The sequence below is a fragment of the Mustela nivalis genome, assembly GCF_964662115.1.
Source record: "Mustela nivalis genome assembly, chromosome: 2".
In the NCBI taxonomy this organism is placed as follows: Eukaryota; Metazoa; Chordata; class Mammalia; order Carnivora; family Mustelidae; genus Mustela; species Mustela nivalis.
Genome location: NC_139021.1, coordinates 60,195,343 through 60,213,736, shown reverse-complemented (window position 1 = coordinate 60,213,736; position 18,394 = coordinate 60,195,343). Strand labels below are relative to the sequence as shown.

General features: G+C 39.6%; 1 protein-coding gene across 13 annotated transcripts in view; it reads right to left on the bottom strand.

The window, feature by feature from the left end:
• Positions 1 to 18,394, bottom strand: part of EYA1 (EYA transcriptional coactivator and phosphatase 1) — a 362,527-nt gene that overhangs the window by 337,354 nt on the left and 6,779 nt on the right. For 6 of the 13 annotated variants that reach the window (XM_082721150.1, XM_082721148.1, XM_082721142.1 and 3 more), the window contains exon 2: positions 13,101 to 13,208. In XM_082721150.1, coding sequence (XP_082577276.1) covers positions 13,101 to 13,133 — 33 coding nt within the window. In that variant the 5' untranslated portion in view covers positions 13,134 to 13,208. Of the gene's footprint in view, positions 1 to 13,100; positions 13,209 to 18,394 lie in introns of those variants that run through there. The other 7 variants (XM_082721133.1, XM_082721149.1, XM_082721147.1 and 4 more) reach the window with 3 other exon arrangements.

The window sequence follows — 18,394 nt, the reverse complement described above, 5'->3', positions numbered from 1 at the left end:
AAACATTTTTCAGGGGACATAATTTCACACACCCAAACAGAAGAAGTTTTGGACCCATTTTTAAAGTTTACGCTCCCAGCCCACCAGATGAAGCCAGACAAATGTTTTTTAAATGTTTAACAGAAACCTGAATGGACAGATGACTAAAAATTACCAATATGAGCACTGACAGTAAAAGAAATTAATGTGTATTTGGCCATTGTTCCTTACACTGAGAAAATCTATTTCTTTTTGTAAATGGAAACTACAGATGAACTTTTAAATAATAGATTGCTTGAATAATAAATACTCTAGCATATTCTTTCTGGATACTATTTTTAGATTATAAAAAGCCAAGGATTTATTTTTATCCTTGTAAAACATGACTGCTGTTAAGGTTAATAGCTGGTTACACAAAGCATAAAATTTCATTCTTGAACAACACCCAAATACTTTGAAAGAAATACAAAAGCCTCGAAAAAGGACAAAATCATCATGTACTATATACCTTTCCAAATGATTTCTGATATAATAAAATGATTATAGAATTTCTAGACATCAAATTATCTTAAATTCTGGGATCCCTAAAAGAAATATTAGTTTAGATATGATTTAAGTAAAAGCAAGAACTAGTGAATGCACAGTCATCTGTTTCAACATTTGCACAGCCCAATAATATTATCCCTTGCATCTCCTTGTCTTCTGCACATCAATTCAAAATAAAAAAGAATTAATGAAATAAAATCAGGAATTTAAACTTTCCCGTTTTTTGTTTCCCTTTCAAAGAGAAGGGAAATTGTTGAAAAGGGACATAGAAATTTGTTTTTTTTTAATATTTTTATATATATATATTATTATATATATAATATATATAATAATATATTTATTTATTTGACAGAGAGAGATCACAAGCAGGCAGAGAGGCAGGCAGAGAGAGAGGAGGAAGCAGGCTCCCTAATGACGCTGGCTGGGAGATGATCAGAGATTTGCACACGCCCAGAGGGGCCACTGAGTCAGGAGGCAAGACTTCTGAGGCTTGCTAAGCCCATGCTTGCTCCTCACGGCTATCTCCTGACAAACTGGGAAGAGTACAGGCTCAGTTATTGCTGTATTGTTGTGAGATAGCTGTATATATGTTCATAGAGTCACGTGAGTCAAAATTCTAAAAATAAGAGAACGTTAGTCTGATTTATGTTAAGTTTTAATTTGGGAGCCCTCTTATAGAGATCTCAAGAATTCCTTTGAAATATAAACATTAATTGATCTAGTTTAACCTAGCAGAACACTTTGGAAAATTTCCTAAGTGAATAAGGTTTATTTACAAAAGCACATGAAATATTTGGTATATGATTGTCAGCCTCTTTTGCCCAACTGTTTTTCTATATTCGTATACACAGGTAAAACTATAGTGTCATTTTATAATCCTGTTTTCATAAAAGGACACACATAAGAATTAGCTGCATCCTTTGCTTAAATTATCAGAAATTTCCATTAATGGAGGTCCAGTTGAAGACATTTCACAGCAGTCGTGTTTGTTTTCAGTGTCCCTCTACCTTCATGAAACCTGACAGAGCAAGAAAGGCTCTGAGCTTGATTCTGGTCTGTTTCCAAAGGTGCTTGGTTCCCCAGAGATATGTGGAGTAAAAGCTGCCCAACCAGCAATTAGAAAGATTTCTCCCTGTTTACAGAATCTTGGCTCTAGGCAATTGTACTTATTCATTCATTCATTGAATCAACCAAAACATCGTTTGCGTCTACAATGTACAAAACAGAGGGCTGATTGTCAAAGAGACAGGTGACTGACTATTCCTCTCCAGGTTCTCTGCCCTCTGATAGCTCACTATCAAGAAGGTAAGCAGATTTGTGAGTATGTGTTGACAATATAACACAGTATAAAATATACCCTAATTAGCAGTTCAAAGCATTTATTGTATCAAGAAGAAAAAGTTCTGTTTGTTTAATGGGGGGGACAGATAAAGATAAATAAATTAACATCCAAAGGTACCCAGCTGGCAAAAGGGAAAAAAATAAAAACACCCTGTGATTGATTCTACATGAAACACAATCAGAAAAACAAGTTATATTAGCTATATTTATACAATTATATGTATTTATGTAACTATATTATCTGTAAGAAATATAACATTTATTTATATAATTATATAAATTATCAAGCTTCACTTATTCACAAATATGGAGTAAAGATCATTTTAATGCAAAAATAAGTGAAAGGGATCACTGTATTAGTCATCTATTGCTACGTAACAAATTACCCCAATACTTAGCCTCTTAAAATAACACACATTTATCATCTCACACAATTTTTGAGAGTCAGAAATCTGGGAGCAGGTTATCTAAGTATCAGGGGATACTGAGATATCTGGATATAGGGGCTGTCGGGAGGATACACCAAGGTTGTCTGTTGGGGCTCTGTCACCTATAGGCTGGACTCCAGCTGGTGAATCTACTTCCAAGAAGGTGCCATCACATGGAGGGAAAAGAAGGAGATTTTCGTTCTTGGCCACATGGTCCTGTCCATGAGACTCCCTGAGCACCCTCACCACATGGCAACTGGCTTTCACTACTGTGAGTGATTCAAAGGAAAATAAGGAGGAAGCCAGAGTGACTTTTATGACCTAATATCCATGGTGGCATACCATTTCTGCTCGTGTTTCTGCTTATTAGAAGTGAGTCACTAGGTCCAGACCCTACCCAACAGGAGGGGTCAACTCAAGGGGTTCATCATCAAAAGGCTTCATATCTTAAAGGGAGGAGTATCAGTGAATTTGTATACTTAAGTTAAAATCACTATAAACACATTCAGGAATGGGATACAAGATGCAGAAGTGCTTCTTTATTGTTCTTCCCAGCATCTTTTAAAAATAATGATAGGGGGGACGCCTGGGTGGCTCAGTTGGTTAAGCAGCTGCCTTCGGCTCAGGTCATGATCCCAGGGTCCTGGGATCAAGTCCCCCATCGGGCTCCTTGCTCGGCAGGGAGCCTGCTTCACCCTCTGCCTCTGCCTGCCTCTCTGTCTACCTGTGCTCACTCACTCTCTCTCCCTTTGACTCTGACAAATAAATAAATTTAAAAAAAAAATAATGATAGGGAGCGCCTGGGTAGTTCAGTGGGTTAAAGCCTCTGCCTTTGGCTCAGGTCATGATCCTAGAGTCCTGGGATCTTGGGTGGTTCAGTGGGTTAAAGCCTCTGCCTTTGACTCAGGTCATGATCCTAGAGTCCTGGGATCGAGGCCCACATCATCGGGCTCTCTGCTCAGCAGGGAGCCTGCTTCCTCCTCTCTCTTTGCCTGCCTCTCTGCCTACTTAAGACCTGTGTCTGTGTATCTACTTAAGATCTGTGTCTGTCAAATAAATAGACAAAATCTTTAAAAATAAAATAAAAATAAAATAAAAAAATTTAAAAAATGATAGGAACATTTGTATATGATATTACATATAAAATAAAACTATACATATACAGCAGTATGGGCAGCAAAAACCCCTTATCACGTTATAAGTGCCAGAATAAAGATGTATTACAGGCTCCACAAACAATAGTATTCATTGACTGAGGGATGAAGAAAGTTGCAACAGAAAAAAAACAGGAGACCTTAGAAATGGGAAGACGGGAAGACTCATCACATTACGGTTCAAACTGGAATTTGAACTATATAGAATGGGGTCATCAAACAGAGCACTTGGTAGGGTTGCAGAAAGTGATGGGTCCTTTTGTCCATCCCTTGGCGGCCAGCACACGTATTCATTCTGTGATGTCTAAACTTTACTAACTTCGATTACCCAACACATTATCAACACTAATAGAATCATTCTTTGTTAGAGAGATCTCCTCAATCCTTCATTTTATAAATGAGAACAAGGAGGCCAGTGGGAGGAAAAAGTCACATCCAAGATGACAGAGCTAGCTTGAGAGGGACAAAATGAGAAACCTTGAAAGGGGGTAGAGGTACAAGTGCAGCCTCACCTGCATGTGCTAACAGGTGAACAAAGGGGGGGGGGCGCAGTCTCTCTTTGGGCATTAACCGCAGCCTGTGGCTCAGTTCCCTACCTCCCAGACTTTCATGCCACAGCTGTAGACTGGAGACCTTCTTGCCCTCAAAGTCCAAAATACTTACTCTCTGGTCTTTTACTTTCTCTACATGAGAATGTTTATTATATTATTGCTATATTGGAAGGGCTTTCTTATTCCAGCCCACACTTTGGGTGATGTTTACAAGAGATATAAACCAGGAAGTTTTCTTTGTCTCTGTTAAGGGTTTAAGCTGCCTTTCCTACTTCCAAAAAAAAAAAAAAAAAGTCCCAGAGTCTGTGCTTTTTACTCAGAAAGAGAGACACCCACAGCATCATTGCTAACAGTCATATACATACACATCTGATCCTGAATTATTAAGAGTGCAGAGAGGCAGACCGGAGGCAGGGAGTCTGAATGGTCAGAACTCCTCTCTCCTTTCTGTCCAGCATCAGCCACAAGCAATTTTCATCCCTGTCACACTCCATCTGTTTGGTGCATATGGACCAATTGAGCTATACCAGGACATGAGCTGCCAGCCAACTCAGATAAACAAACATTTACTGAGTGCATGTAAAGGGCCTGACCTTGTGTTTGGCCCTAGAAATATAAACAAGTCACTGTCCTGGCTCTGGAGCAATTTTCCTGTCTAGGTTTAATTCTTGATCTAAAATACCCAGCTGGTAATAAAACCTGGTGCCCAATTTGAACGCTTACAGCCAGTCTCTTCCAAACGCTCAGATCACATTCCAACCTGGGTACTTTAATGTGCCGCACCAGGCTTGCCCGTGCAAAGGGGAAAATGTGCCTAGTTCCTTCCAGCATGAATCTGACATCCCGAGTCATCACTCATCTTAACCCTGTGGATGTGTGTCCATTAAAATTAAATTAAGATAGCATGGAGGACAAGGGGAGATGGAGAGGAGAACGGAGTTGAGGGAAATTGGAAGCGGAGGTGAACCATGAAAGACTATGGACTCTGAAAAACAATCTGAAGGTTTTGAAGGGGCGGGGGGTGGGAGGTTGGGGAAACCAGGTGGTGGGTATTGGAGAGGGCACGGATTGCATGGAACACTGGGTGTGGTGCAAAAATAATAAATACTGTTACGCTGAAAATAAATTTAAAAAAAATTAAATTAAGAGGTAGTACTTCACCCTCCCCAATCAAGTCCATTTTAATTAAATAACAACTCAAATTTTTTAAGTGCTTACCCTACATCTGCCCGACATGTCAGTTACAACGGAAAACACTGACATAGCATCGTCATGGAAATACTCTCATTCAATCTTCACACCAACCCGTGGTGTCAGTTATGACTTTCATCAACACTTAGAGACCAGGAAAATGGCCTGGGGCAGGCACACAGACATGCCCAGTGTCACGCAGCACGTGAGAACCACCGCTCAAACCAGAACCCTAGGAGTCCGACTCCAGAAACTGATCTTAGTCACTAGATGTCTTTTATACATTATTTTGAACCATACAGCCATGCAAGGAAGGTATTACTAACCCCACTTTACAAACAAGGAAGCACTGGCGCTGAGAGAGGGCTAAAAACTTGCCCAAGGATGGAGAAAAGACAGTAGCAGACATATTTGACTCCAAATGTCCTGTGCTTTGGGGAAAGATGCCCCACAAGGCTTGGCACAGGCGACTGTATATATCGTTTTACAGTTTACACAGTGCCTTGACATATGCAAGCTTATTTCTTCATCACAGAAGCCCAGCAATATAGATTTTATTATCTCTATTACAAAAACAAAATTGAAGCCAAGAAGAATTGAAATAACTTTCCCAAGGCCCTATATTTGAGCTGTGATGCAAAACCAGGTATTCTGAGTCCGCGTCAGGGTTTCCTGGCTTAACTTAGAAGTTGGTATCTCTTTGCTGTGCGCCCATCCCGACCAGTTCTGCCCCAGCTCTACGCTCCACGACTGAAAAGGCTAAGCATCACTGTTCTCAGATGGGTCAAAGGAGAGTAGAAAAACTAGGATATTAGGGATGCAGCTTATAGCTCATAGTTATAAAAGGAACCTTAAGTCATCAGGAAAGAATTATTTGTTATTAGATATTTCCATCAAGGGGCACCTGGGTGGCTCAGTGGGTTAGGCCTCTACCTTCGGCTTGGGTCATGATCTCAGGGTCCTGGGATCAGGCCCCATGTAGGGCTCTCTGTTCGGTGGGGAATCTGCTTCCCCCTCTCTCTCTTTGCCTGCCTCTATGCCTACTTGTGATCTCTCTCTCTGTCAAATAAATACATAAATAATCTAAAAAATATATATATATATTTCTATCAAAATGATCAGAATGTAAGTGATGGCACATCAGGGCTCTTTCTTCCCAACTATAAATGTTGAGGTAGGACTAGACCTATGGTTTCAAACTGGTGTCTCCCTGATGAATTTTCATGAAGGGTCAAAGAGGTACCTGTTGGGTGGTCTGCCAAGCCCCCTAATCTGGGAATCTTCCTGTTTCTGCTGCAGCCCCCTGCTCTACCCGCCACAGAATCAAAACCCCGGCAGTACCCATCAGAGCCTCCCTTTCTGCACAGTGGATGACCCAGTAAGCCAGAGAATGTATAAGGGGAGCAGACAAAGCCAGCCCACAGAAAGAGACAGAACTGAAGAAAATGTGTAGAGAAAAACAGAAAGAAAACTGCCTAGATTTCCTAGTTCCTTCCTTTCTTTCAGATTTCCCTTCTGTTTGTTTAAACCAGCTCGTGGTGATTGTCCCACTTTAGACCAAATAAACCGGAGTTCTTCAGACATTCGAGGCGGGATGGGTAGGCAAAGATAAGGTTTTATTTTAGGCTTCACATATTTACTGCACTTTGTTATGTGTTGAGTTGTATCGCATCCCACACCCCAAAAAAGTCTGTTCAAGTCCTAATTCCCCGTGTCTGTGAACGTGCCCTTATTTGGAAATAGGGTCTTCGCAAATATCAAGTTAAGATGAAGTCATTAGGTTGGGCTCTAACCCAATATAACTATCGTCCTTATAAAGAGAGAAGAAGAGACCCAGATATAAATGGGGGAATGCCATGTGCCATGTGGCAGAGGTCAAAATGCTGCAGCTTCGAGCCAAGGAATGACAAGGATTGTTAGCAAACTGCCAGAAGCTCTAGAGAAGCAAGGAAGAAGTCTTTTCTAGGTTTCTGCAGGAGCCCTGCCAGCACCTTCATTTTGTACATCTAGCCTCAGAAGTATAAGAGGATATATTTCCGTTGTTTTATGCCCCCTACTTTATGGTAATTTGTTACAGCAACCTGAAGAAACAGATAACAAATAAGCTTAAAGAAAAAAAAAAAGAAAAAGAAAAGAAAGGAAACTTAAAACCAGTGAATTCTCTATTTTTAAATTTAAGTTATTTAAAAATTTCATGGCTATAAAACCTCTCATTTATGGTGAAGCTGCATAAGTGAAATCCTGATTTAATTTATAATTTCCCAGTTAATTCGGTTTACACATATGTATTAAATAACTGCTTTTAGTAACTTCTGCTCAACAGTGTGCCTCTCTCTTAATAAAATAAATATTTCATTTTTCCATTTTGGTTAAAAGTCACTTTTCATTTTGAGAATCTTCAAGTATAGGAATAAAGTCTGTACATATGTTATTTAATGGTTTTCTTGCAAAATCCAGCATCTCAGCAAAAGCTGGAGTTAGCATTTCACATTTACTATAATTTAAGGCATAAGAGGTACATTTGAGAGAATACAATGGAGACTTAATATACTGTTATTCCTAAAAGCTTTAGAATATCATCATTTGAAATTTTTGTAATATAAGCGAGTTAACAATCTAGCATTTATAATAAAATTTTTCTTGAGAAGAGTCTCGGGAGACCTGATTCCTCCCATAGCTGACAACACACAAGCAAATATAGATAGTGTTAGTGCTTATAATTGGCACTGGTATGATGGTTGCATTTTAAAATTCTTATTGCAAACTTGCAGGTGGCCAGATAATTTGCTATCCATGACCACATTTTCCTAGAGATATTTCCAATAAAAGTGCATTAGAGTTATATTGCACTTTTCAGTTTTCAAAGAACTTTAAAATACATGATTCTACTTACTTACAACACTGCAATTTTAAATAGAAGAAGGCAAAAATTATCATCTCTGTTTTACTGCTGAAGGGACAGATGCTAGAAAATCTACCCCAGGTCCATACAACTAGTAACAGTTAAAACCAGGTCTTCTGACTCTGGTTTTAACTTCTGATACCAGGCTGTCTGTCTAATTCAGATACAAGGGTCAGGTGATTACATGGTGGGTTTTTAACTGCTGGCCTCACAACTTCATAAGAAAAACACAATGATATATTTTCTTTATTTTCTTGACTCACTTTTTTCCCCCCAAAGAGTTAGCAGATGCTTTTTTTTTTTTTTTTTAATCTTGACATGATCTCCTTCCAGAAATCCTCATACTCTAAAGAAATTGAAAGACATAGCCATTGTTGGGCTCTTTGATGTTTGTGTTTCAGAGGTGTTTACCTCAGAGAGGGCCAGTCTTGGTTCTCCTGAGGGAAAATGGAGCTGTGTTCCCCGAATGGGTCCTCCTCAAGAGGTGGGGGAGGAGTGTCCAGCATTATGATGGGCCTCCTCCTCCTCTCCTTTCCGTCCTCATGAGGCAAACTAAAGGGTGGACCAAACTTACAAAATCACATGAGCTACTTCTTTCTAGATGTGGAAAGCACATACACAGAACATTCCAGAATAAGAAAGATGGAACTTACAATGTAACATTTTTGTCCAGTGCCATGTCTACTTAGGATCAAAATGAGAAGTTCCTGAACCTCTGCCGATAGTCCCCTGTCACATGACAGATTCATTTCCAAAGTACCTCGAGGGTCAAGAGGCTAAATTATAGGAATATTATACTCTCTGATGCTCAGCTCATCATTTTCTCTCCCTCAAAGAATCACAGGCCACCTCAGAACTTAGCTTCGAATCTCACATTGCATGGCAGCACCAAGAAGAAGAGCATTCCTCTTCACTGCCCATTGAAGGCCTTGGGATTTCTTTTCAGCCTCTTACACACAGAGACCCTCTGGGCTCACAGCTGTCAAGAAGCTAAAAGAGGCAGCCCTCTCGTTAGCCTCCTGCCCAGCCCAGATGTCCAGGCTTCAAAGAAGGGATGTAGAGGCTCCACTGTCTCTTGTCCCACCTAGTCACATATCTTTTTATCTAGGGAGTAGAGAAAGAACCATTGAGATGTGAGAAAGAATTATTTGCAAAGGCAATAGAGATCCGTAATTTTACGCTGATGACTACACATGGTGAGCTTTACAGATACATTTTAAAAACTGGTGTGTGAAACTTCTCAAGAAGTTTTTCTTTAAAAAATAAATACCATTTCTCTGCTGAGGGAACTAAATAAAGCTACTACTCCTATCAGAAATATGCTGAGGGAAACAAGTATGAAGTCTTATCAGAAGAGGCACAATCTAGAATGGGCCATTAGCAGAGGAAATTCTGTGAGCAAAGGTCTGTAGAGGAGGAGAAAGTATGCTACAAAAGTAAAGCTATAAAGGACACTAGGTTAAATGAGAGTTCTCTCTCCTTATGTTATAGATGCAGAAATTGAGGTTCCCAGAGAAATGCATAGAATATACTTAATATTGTATAAAAGGAATATTTTATATGAAATACTACTTAGCAAAAAAAAAAAAAAAAAATACTAGTACATGCAACGACACTCATTACTCTTCAGAAGCCTAATGCTAAATGAAAGAAGGCAGAAACAAAAGTAAACATGCGGGAGGACTCAATGTATATGAACTTTTGGAACAAGCAAAACTGATCAAAGGTGAAAACCATTGGAAGGATGGTGGACTTGGATGGGGGGTGGGTACTGGGAAGTATCAAGTGAGAAAATTTGGGGTGAGAACTTTCTGGGCAGATGGAAATGTTCTAATTTTGGGTAGGATATGGATTACGTGGGCATTTTCATTCACCAAAACTGTACAGTTAAGATTTGAGCCTTTCAGTGTACGCAAATTTTATCTTAAAAAAAAACCAAACAACTATAAAAGGAGAGCGGTGTCTCTGTGGTGACATGGCCGTGAATGAAAGAAGACGAAATGAGAACGGCTGCATGTTGATAATGTTGACTCGGGTACGGTGGGGGTACAATGTGCTCTTGTGGTTGCTCTGGAGATTGTTGAAACTTGTTCTACAACGACTTTGAAAGGTGAACAAGCCAATAAAGGGGAAGTTCAGTTCATGTTCGAGAGTGTGAGCTCTTCTTGATACTGTTCCTAGTCTGCTTTTGATCCTTTTCCTTTCCTGAGTTACACGAATGTTTTCAGCTATGTTCAAGGTCCTCTTCCCATCTGGAGTCTGTGGATGAGACTCCATAGACATAGAGAGCACAGTGGAGTCTCTCATGTCAAGCAGTAATGCAAGCAGTTAAGGTACTGCGGTTAGGACATCTCGCCGGGACCAGTATCAGCTAGCTGACACCCCAGAACTGACAACCAGCAACCAGAGGAGGACTCCAGGGGCCCAAGACCAATTCAAAAGGCCATCACACAAGTTCTATACCATATTTTTAGTAAAACTTGAGGATGTTATAGATACACTTTACTATAACAGCAAACTCTCAGACTCTTCAGACCGGAGGACTCCAGGGGCCCAAAACCAATTCAAAAGGCCATCACACAAGTTCTATACCATATTTTTAGTAACACTTGAGGATGTTGTAGATACACTTTACTATAACAGCAAACTGTCAGACTCTTCAGACCGGACCCCTCTGTGTCTGATCACTTAAAACAGGCAGCTGCCACAGAAGGCTCTGTCCAACGATCTCCGAATAGAACTGAGATTTACTGCTTGAACATCAGAAGCATTGAGGGCCACAAGCTGACCTGGACCAGACCGAGGCCTTATCTCAACCGGGCACCCACAGCCTGATCCGCAGCCTCATGTCCTGCGCCCTCTGTTATCTTGTTTGCTGTGTGGCTTGTCTTCTGTCCTGCTCTGTGTGCCGTGTAAGATGCCAAGGTGAATCACATGGTGAGACACATGGTCATGGAGTGTGGGATCCTGAACCTGCTTTATAATTGTGATTAACTTGGTTTTATGACCAAATAAAGCTGACATTGTGGAAAGACACAACTCCGGTGTGTGCACCTCTGTAGCCTGCCCAGAACGGCCACCCTTCTGAGAAAATGGAGGAGTCTGAGGGTGAGAGAAAGTGAGCCTGGACAGGAGCCCACTCCAAGCCTCTGTACAGGGTCTTTGAAAAGACAAGCCACGGGCAGGAGCCAAATTGCCAGTAAATGCTTCTCCAGTGCCACGTGGCTTGCCCTTGACAAACCTCCCACCTGGTTTGCTACCCCCATGCTAATGAGATAGCTTTCAAGAGCAAAACTGTTTCGCTCTAATATAGCAAAAAGGAAGAAACCTCAGGAAGATATGTAATGAGATTGACCTGTAAGCACAACTGTTGTAATATGCAAAGAACCACTTTATTTATTATTTTTAATTAGAGAGAGAATGTGTGTGAATGGGCAGAGAGGGGAGGGGCAGGAGTAGAGGGACTCTCCACCCTGAACTTGAAGTCCATGACAGGGCTCATCTCAGGACCCAAAGATCATGACCTGAGCAGATCTGACTGAGCCACCCAGGCGCCCCCTGCAAAAAACATCTTTAGTCATTATATTCTTTACCTATTCTTTTAATTTTAGTCCCAGATCTTAATTCTTAAATTAGAATTGGCATAATTTAAGATATTAAAAGAAATACTATCAGCCTTTATTTGCAGATACTGTTTAATTTCCTAGTGAGTTTCCACCGTATCAATTTACATCAACCTAATGAGAAAAGTTACACGAAAGAGGGCAATAAGTAGGAAGTTATTAGCAAGTTGAATTTTTCATTAATTTCACAAGCACTACAAAAATATTTTAACATAATAATAAAATCAAATGCACAAGGCGCATTACAAGAATTTAAAAGAACAAACAAACAAATTAAATGGGTTAAAGGTCCTCTGCCTGTTTAGGCTAAAAGCTAGACCTTATGGAATGATCTCGAAGTGTTCATGTGAATTACCTCACAAGATGACTGAGGAAATCTATAAAAATACACCCTGTAATTGCATACAGTGTGACTACAAAAGTACTCTGATGGCACTTGACCCTTTGTTATTAAAATCCTTATCCATTAGCCATTACTGCTTATTGCATAACACCAACAGGTCTTGTAAAACACACATTTACAGGAACCACAACTGCATTACTAAAGATCACACTTCAGGTTTGTAATAATTCTACTGTGGACAGAGCTGAGCCCTGAAACCACAGGTCTACAAGCATCATATCTGATCAGAAAACCTAAAAGACAAAGTCACGAATGCCAGCCCAAACATTGCTATGGACATTTTCCATAACAACTTTAACCTACTGATGTGTGCTCTTTAAAAATTAATATCCATTGCCTTATTCAATACCTCCAAAGTTATTTATAAGGTTACCTCTAGTTGGGAATATTTGTTGATGAGCCAAAGGAAGCTTGCTTTCTTCCTGATATGAACATGAGGAAAATTTCTAAATCCTTTCTCTTCTGCTCACAGAATAAACAAAAGAAATAAAACCAAAGAGACCTTAAAACTAAAGTTCTCCTTAACTTAAAGCGCATTCAAGAGTTTATCAAACTGGGAAATAAACAATGAACACACATTTAAAGGATGCGCACACACGTATTCGTAAAACAAATACACACAAGGCAATCCAAAACGTAGACATTAATTTCAAGTTTTATGAGACAAATGTATGTTTTCCCAGAGGTAAGGAAAAATGTAAGCCTTAAAACAACATTATTCATATTGGTGTAATTAAGTCATACTAAAGGTTGGCATTTTTCTTCCAGAACTCTACTTTTGATTTCTGGTATCTCTAAGACAGATAATAAATTAGGTTAAGCTGATTAAATAGCGTACTACTTAATTCATAACTTCTAAAATCATTAAAAATGGGTACAGAGCTTTTGAGGAATTTCCAGACACTCAGGTTACAACAAAAATAGTAATTACGATTTTAAGAGTAATAACTCTTTCCTTAGGATTGACATTCTGTTTACTTACAGACTGTCCATTTATCCCCCGGGGGTCTTCCATTGAAGACTTTTTCTTCTGAATTATATATGGGCTATTAGCTACACACTTCTTCAAAGGGCTCCAACACCCCTGCACCTGTGAAGAATAGAGCACCAAGCAGCCGTATTAATTGTGTGGCATGAAATCAAGAGCTGATCTCTGCATCTGCAGCTTTCCATTTACTTGCATGTATACACAAGTCAAGAATGCTTACCTTCACTGAATGAATCTTTAAAATAAATATTATGGGCTCACTGTTTATCACAATTTACATGAGCCAAATGTGGCCAAATTATAGCTCAGTGTGTCTGCTGTCAGCAGCTGCAGCCCAAGGAAAAAAAAAAAAAAAGAATGGAGAGGCCAAGGAGAGGGCTTTCTACAACACATTATTTTTGAGCCAACAGTACAAGAGCTTTTTTTTTTCTTTTTGAATTCAGTTTCTCCAAGCTATTTATCAACGTCAATTGCACCATAATGCAAAGAGGAAATAGTAACAAAGAGATATGATTGTAGTCTGAGCAAGGATAAAAGAGAAAATCTAGAGTTGAGTGTTTTAGCCTCAGGGCAAGGATATTATTATACTATTTCTTAGCAAGTTTACATTAGGTCACAGTTTCACGGCTGATCAATTCTGAACCTTCAGAGACTCAACACCTTTGAGAAGAGTGGGCTTTGGGGATGCCACAAGGTGTGTACAATAAATATAGTATGTTGAAATATATTCTGCCGTTAGCTATCTTCAAAAAAAAAAAAATAATAATAACATAGTCTCCTGGCTTCCCAGTCTCATTTCCTAACTTTCTGAATTGATTTTCATGTTCATCTTTAAATGAGGAACCCAAAAGAAATCCTCAGGTTCTCTTACTTGGGCTTGGCAACTAAGACATTTTTCTACATGCCTTATATCAACTCCAACATAGATATTTAAATATTATGGAATTTTAAGGAAAAAAATAAAGACATGATCTTAATATCACCCAAGACAAAATTACAGAACAGAGAATATGTAGTAGTCTTCTTCTTCTTCTTTTTTTTGGGGTTTTTTTTTTTTTTTTTTTTTTTGAGAGAGAGAGAGAGAGAGAGAGAGAGAGAGCGCATGTGAGGGGCAGGGGAGAGGAAGAGGAAGAGAATTTTAAGCAGGTTCCACACCCAGCCCAGAGTTAACACAGGGATCTATCTCACAACCCTGAGACCATGACCAGAGCCAAAACCAAGAGTCCGATGCTTAACCAATGAGCTACCTAGGCACCATGAGTATGTGGTTGGCTGACTTCAGTACCACTTTTTGTAAAAGTTCTTGAAACTCTGCGTGTTAGATGGTAGGAAAACCACTCCCCTGGAAGTCAAGAGATCTGAATTTAGGTTCTGACTCTGCCACTAACTAGTTGAATGATCTGAGGTAAATAATTTATCCCTCTGAGCCTCAGTTTTACTATCTGTGAAATGGGAGATTTCAATTGGATTTTATCTTACAGGCATATATTTTATATGTGTAAGTTCATGAATGCATGTATTTACACACATAATCTTCAAGTAAAAGATTCCAAGCCTGAATGATTTGGGAGGTAACTTTGAAATACTAGAGTCATTTTCATTTATGTTTGTTTCCCTCACAATTATCAATGCTGGAAAATATATGCCTTAACCACTGTCAGCACAAAGGTGATGCTTCTTCCATAACTTAAGACTCATAAATAACTAGACTCCCCAAATTTTGAGAATCCTTACTAGAGCACAGTGTTGTTTTTTTTTAATTTTCACCAAAAACAATTTTATAACTTCAGGTTATGTATAAATAAAAATGCTGTGGATGTATTTACAGTCTGCTAAACCAAGAAAACACAACATTGTACTCTATTTCCAATTGCTCAAAAGTACAGAACTGAATCTTAAAATCACCCCATCATTGCTGTTGGAGGATTCCTTGCATAATCAAGGAAGAGCTATTACAGAAACTATACTTTTTTTGTTGCTTGAGTTAACTCTCTTGAGGCACATTAACTTTTCTAAGGTAATAAGGCAACTTTTAAAAATTATAATAATAATCCTACCTCACCTTGGTCAAACATTTTACAGTTTCCAAAGTGCTTTCATGTGAATTGCCCACAGTGCACCTATATGTGGTTAGACAAAGTCCGGTCTCATTCCTCCCAGAAGGGAGCAGGCCCAAGACAAAGCCCCCTCTGATTTCCCCTAAACTCCCATCCTCTCTATACCTGTCCTGAGAACATGTTTCAATCAAAATCTGTATATTTGATATTCCAGGATTATTTCCCATGTGTTTCTTTCCCATATTTCCATATTGAACTTACTGAACAGTTTAAGGTATTAAGAATGGTCAAGTTACAGAAGCATGAAAGGTATTTCATTCGTAATTGTATTTCTTCTGAAGATGAAACTGTTCTGTACCGAATGCTGTGTTTGTTATTGTTTCCTGGGCTAAAAAAGAAAAGACTGAACTTATTGAGAAGTCCAAGGAGTCAGCATTCATCGACTTCAGATAGATAGATGTCTTCACTGAGAAAGACTACCACTCAAAAATCAAAAAATCACAGAGAGCCATGGCCTTTATTTACAAATCCTCCACTGCTTGCCAAATCAGCCTAGTTGTTTCCAGATTTCTACATGTCAATCCAAACTGTGCAATAGAGGCCATGACTGGTTCTACCGATATTTAGGAGCCTGGCTTTAGTAAACCCTTAATTCCCTTGCTGGACTTGATCTTTCATGGTTTATGAGTAAGCCTGCCCCCATTATAGCACTTACCTAATGGGACTGTAATTATTTCTCTACCTGTCTCCCCCACTAGACTGTAGCTCCATGAGGCGTAGGCCCATGCCTTCCTCTCTTATTCAGGGTACATATGGCACTCATTAAATATGAATGAATGAATGAATGAATGCTATCGATGCAAGGCAATTTTTTTAATACATGTGAACTCTGAGTCAGAATTAGGTGGGCAACTAAATGGTGGTGCTATCATTCAATCTGCTTGAAAAGTACCCATCAAATTTCTGGTCCTGAACATTGGTTTCAACTACCTAAGAAACAGGCTCAAGCGAAGACAGGTTACTTGATTTCTATCTATCTGACTACCTACCTATTTACCTACTTACAGTACAGAGAGTTGTTATTCATAAAACTGTTTAGACCTACATATAAACCCATGTGGAGTACTCTGAGATGAAATTCCCAGGGACTTTGTTTAGACCAAGGAGTGGCTCCTAGAAAAGAAGGACTAGAGGAATATTCAAGGAGACTCATCTAGACACAGAATGGTGAGGGCAGGTGCACACTGATGGAAGGATCAGTGGGTTGAGATTTGTTTTAGGAGATTTGTGGAGCACCAGCAGCAGATGCCTTGGTATCAGAGGCTTCCCTGAAAGGACAGGGCACCATGAGTCTGGTAGTGGTTGGACACCCATTCACACAGCCACCCAGCACTCACCTTGCCAAAGCAAGGTGCATTTGCCACAAAAGGCCAAATCCTTTACTTAACCACTACCAAGTCAATTATTATGGCACCCCATATGGGAGGGGTGCCCCCTGGACTTATACACCATGGAAGGCCATCGCTCTGTTAGGCACTGAAGTATAAAGTTCCCTGATCAAAAGACAAGGGACTGAGAGACAGCCTAGGTTTCTGCGGACCAATGTCATCATTTTGGAGTCAGTTATCCACTCTGAGCACAGAGGAAAAGCCTGGAAGCCTCTTCCTGAAATGTATTTCAACAACTCCTTAAGTAGGAGGAAAAGATCAACAGAACAAAATGGTGAGAAACAGCTGCACAGCTGGGCACACATTTAAATATATGTGATTCGACTCTTCCTATTCACTAGCTGCATGAGGTCACCTGAGAAAAATGCTCTCCCAGGGCAGACTGTGGTAATCATCCCCTTCCAAGGTCATTGCAGCTCACAGGAGACAGGAGACAGGCTAGGGGCCCTCACAGGCCCAGGCCAGATGCTAGCCTAGGCAGGCAGTGTTGAATGGAGTCATGCCAGTGGTTCTGCTCAGCGAGAGGGAGAGTGGAAGCCATTCTGGGCAAGCAGGAGACAAGGAGCACTGGCCCTGTCTGGTCTTTTCAACAACTGAAGGGACTATGCCTCCTTTAGTCCAACCCAGACTGTCAATGAAACACACTGAAAAGCTAACTTTGATAGGTGGGCTCCCTGGACATGGGAGTAATGGAAGCCTTAGGAACTCCCTTTCTATTTGCCACTCTTGGGGGAATGGGGTAGGAAAAGACTAAAGTTGGTGTATAGGTACTAGCAAATAAACATCAGACATATACACTGATAAAATAGACTCTGTAGAAAGCATCAAATTGAGACTCAAAATGACAAATACCATAATCATATGAAATTTCCTTTGGGGGCCCAGATGTATAACAAAACTGGGCCCCTAGTGATGGACTATAATTACATCTGTAGAGTTCAGTGGTACCTGGAGGTGACATTTTGGGCCCTATGGCAACTGACAAGGCTATTACTCTCTAAAATACTGAGCAGTTCTAAATACAACAACAATTTTTTGCATGTGAGGCAAAAAATCTATTCTGCGCATTCCTGCTCTAGTTTAAACTTTCCTTGGGATGCCAGTTTGTCTCCCCATGTCTATGAACAGCGCTTGCTGCTGAAAAGAAAAATACTCAATAACTCTGAACCTAAAATTTCCTGGGTTCAGTAAAATCCATATTCATTCCACATAGGTTCTTCCCATTCATTTCTATCCATCAGCAAAACCAGGTGGTTTATAAAATAAGCAATAGCGTCTCATCTTGCCCATAAACTTCATCCTGCTTTTACCTTAGTTCTGGATCATCACAAACTTCCTGGCCATTGTCAAAACAAAATATGGGGAGACATTAAGTTGGCATTAAGTGTATAACGGAGAAAGGGTCTAGTCAGGCAAGCTCACCAGACAGACCTTCTAGATTGAAGAAAAATAAGGTAGAGACTAATATGATTTGGAAGAAAATAATATTTTTTAAAAATTTTATACATCATCTATATTTTAATTTTTCCTGCTGGTTTTGAAAAATGGGTTATGTTTTAGATGACACATAAATCACCTCTAATGAACCAGAGATCCATCAGATACTGTTAATATTTTCGTTACAACACACCATCACTTTAATCTTTGCTTTCTCACCAAGTGTTGAGTTTTCTAACATTCCTGAGAAGCAGAAGGAAACTGGTGGTTGAACATGCTTTATAGAAAAGAAAAGGGCTATTCTGAAGTATGTCACCAGAAGACTACAACGACAGATTGAATAAAT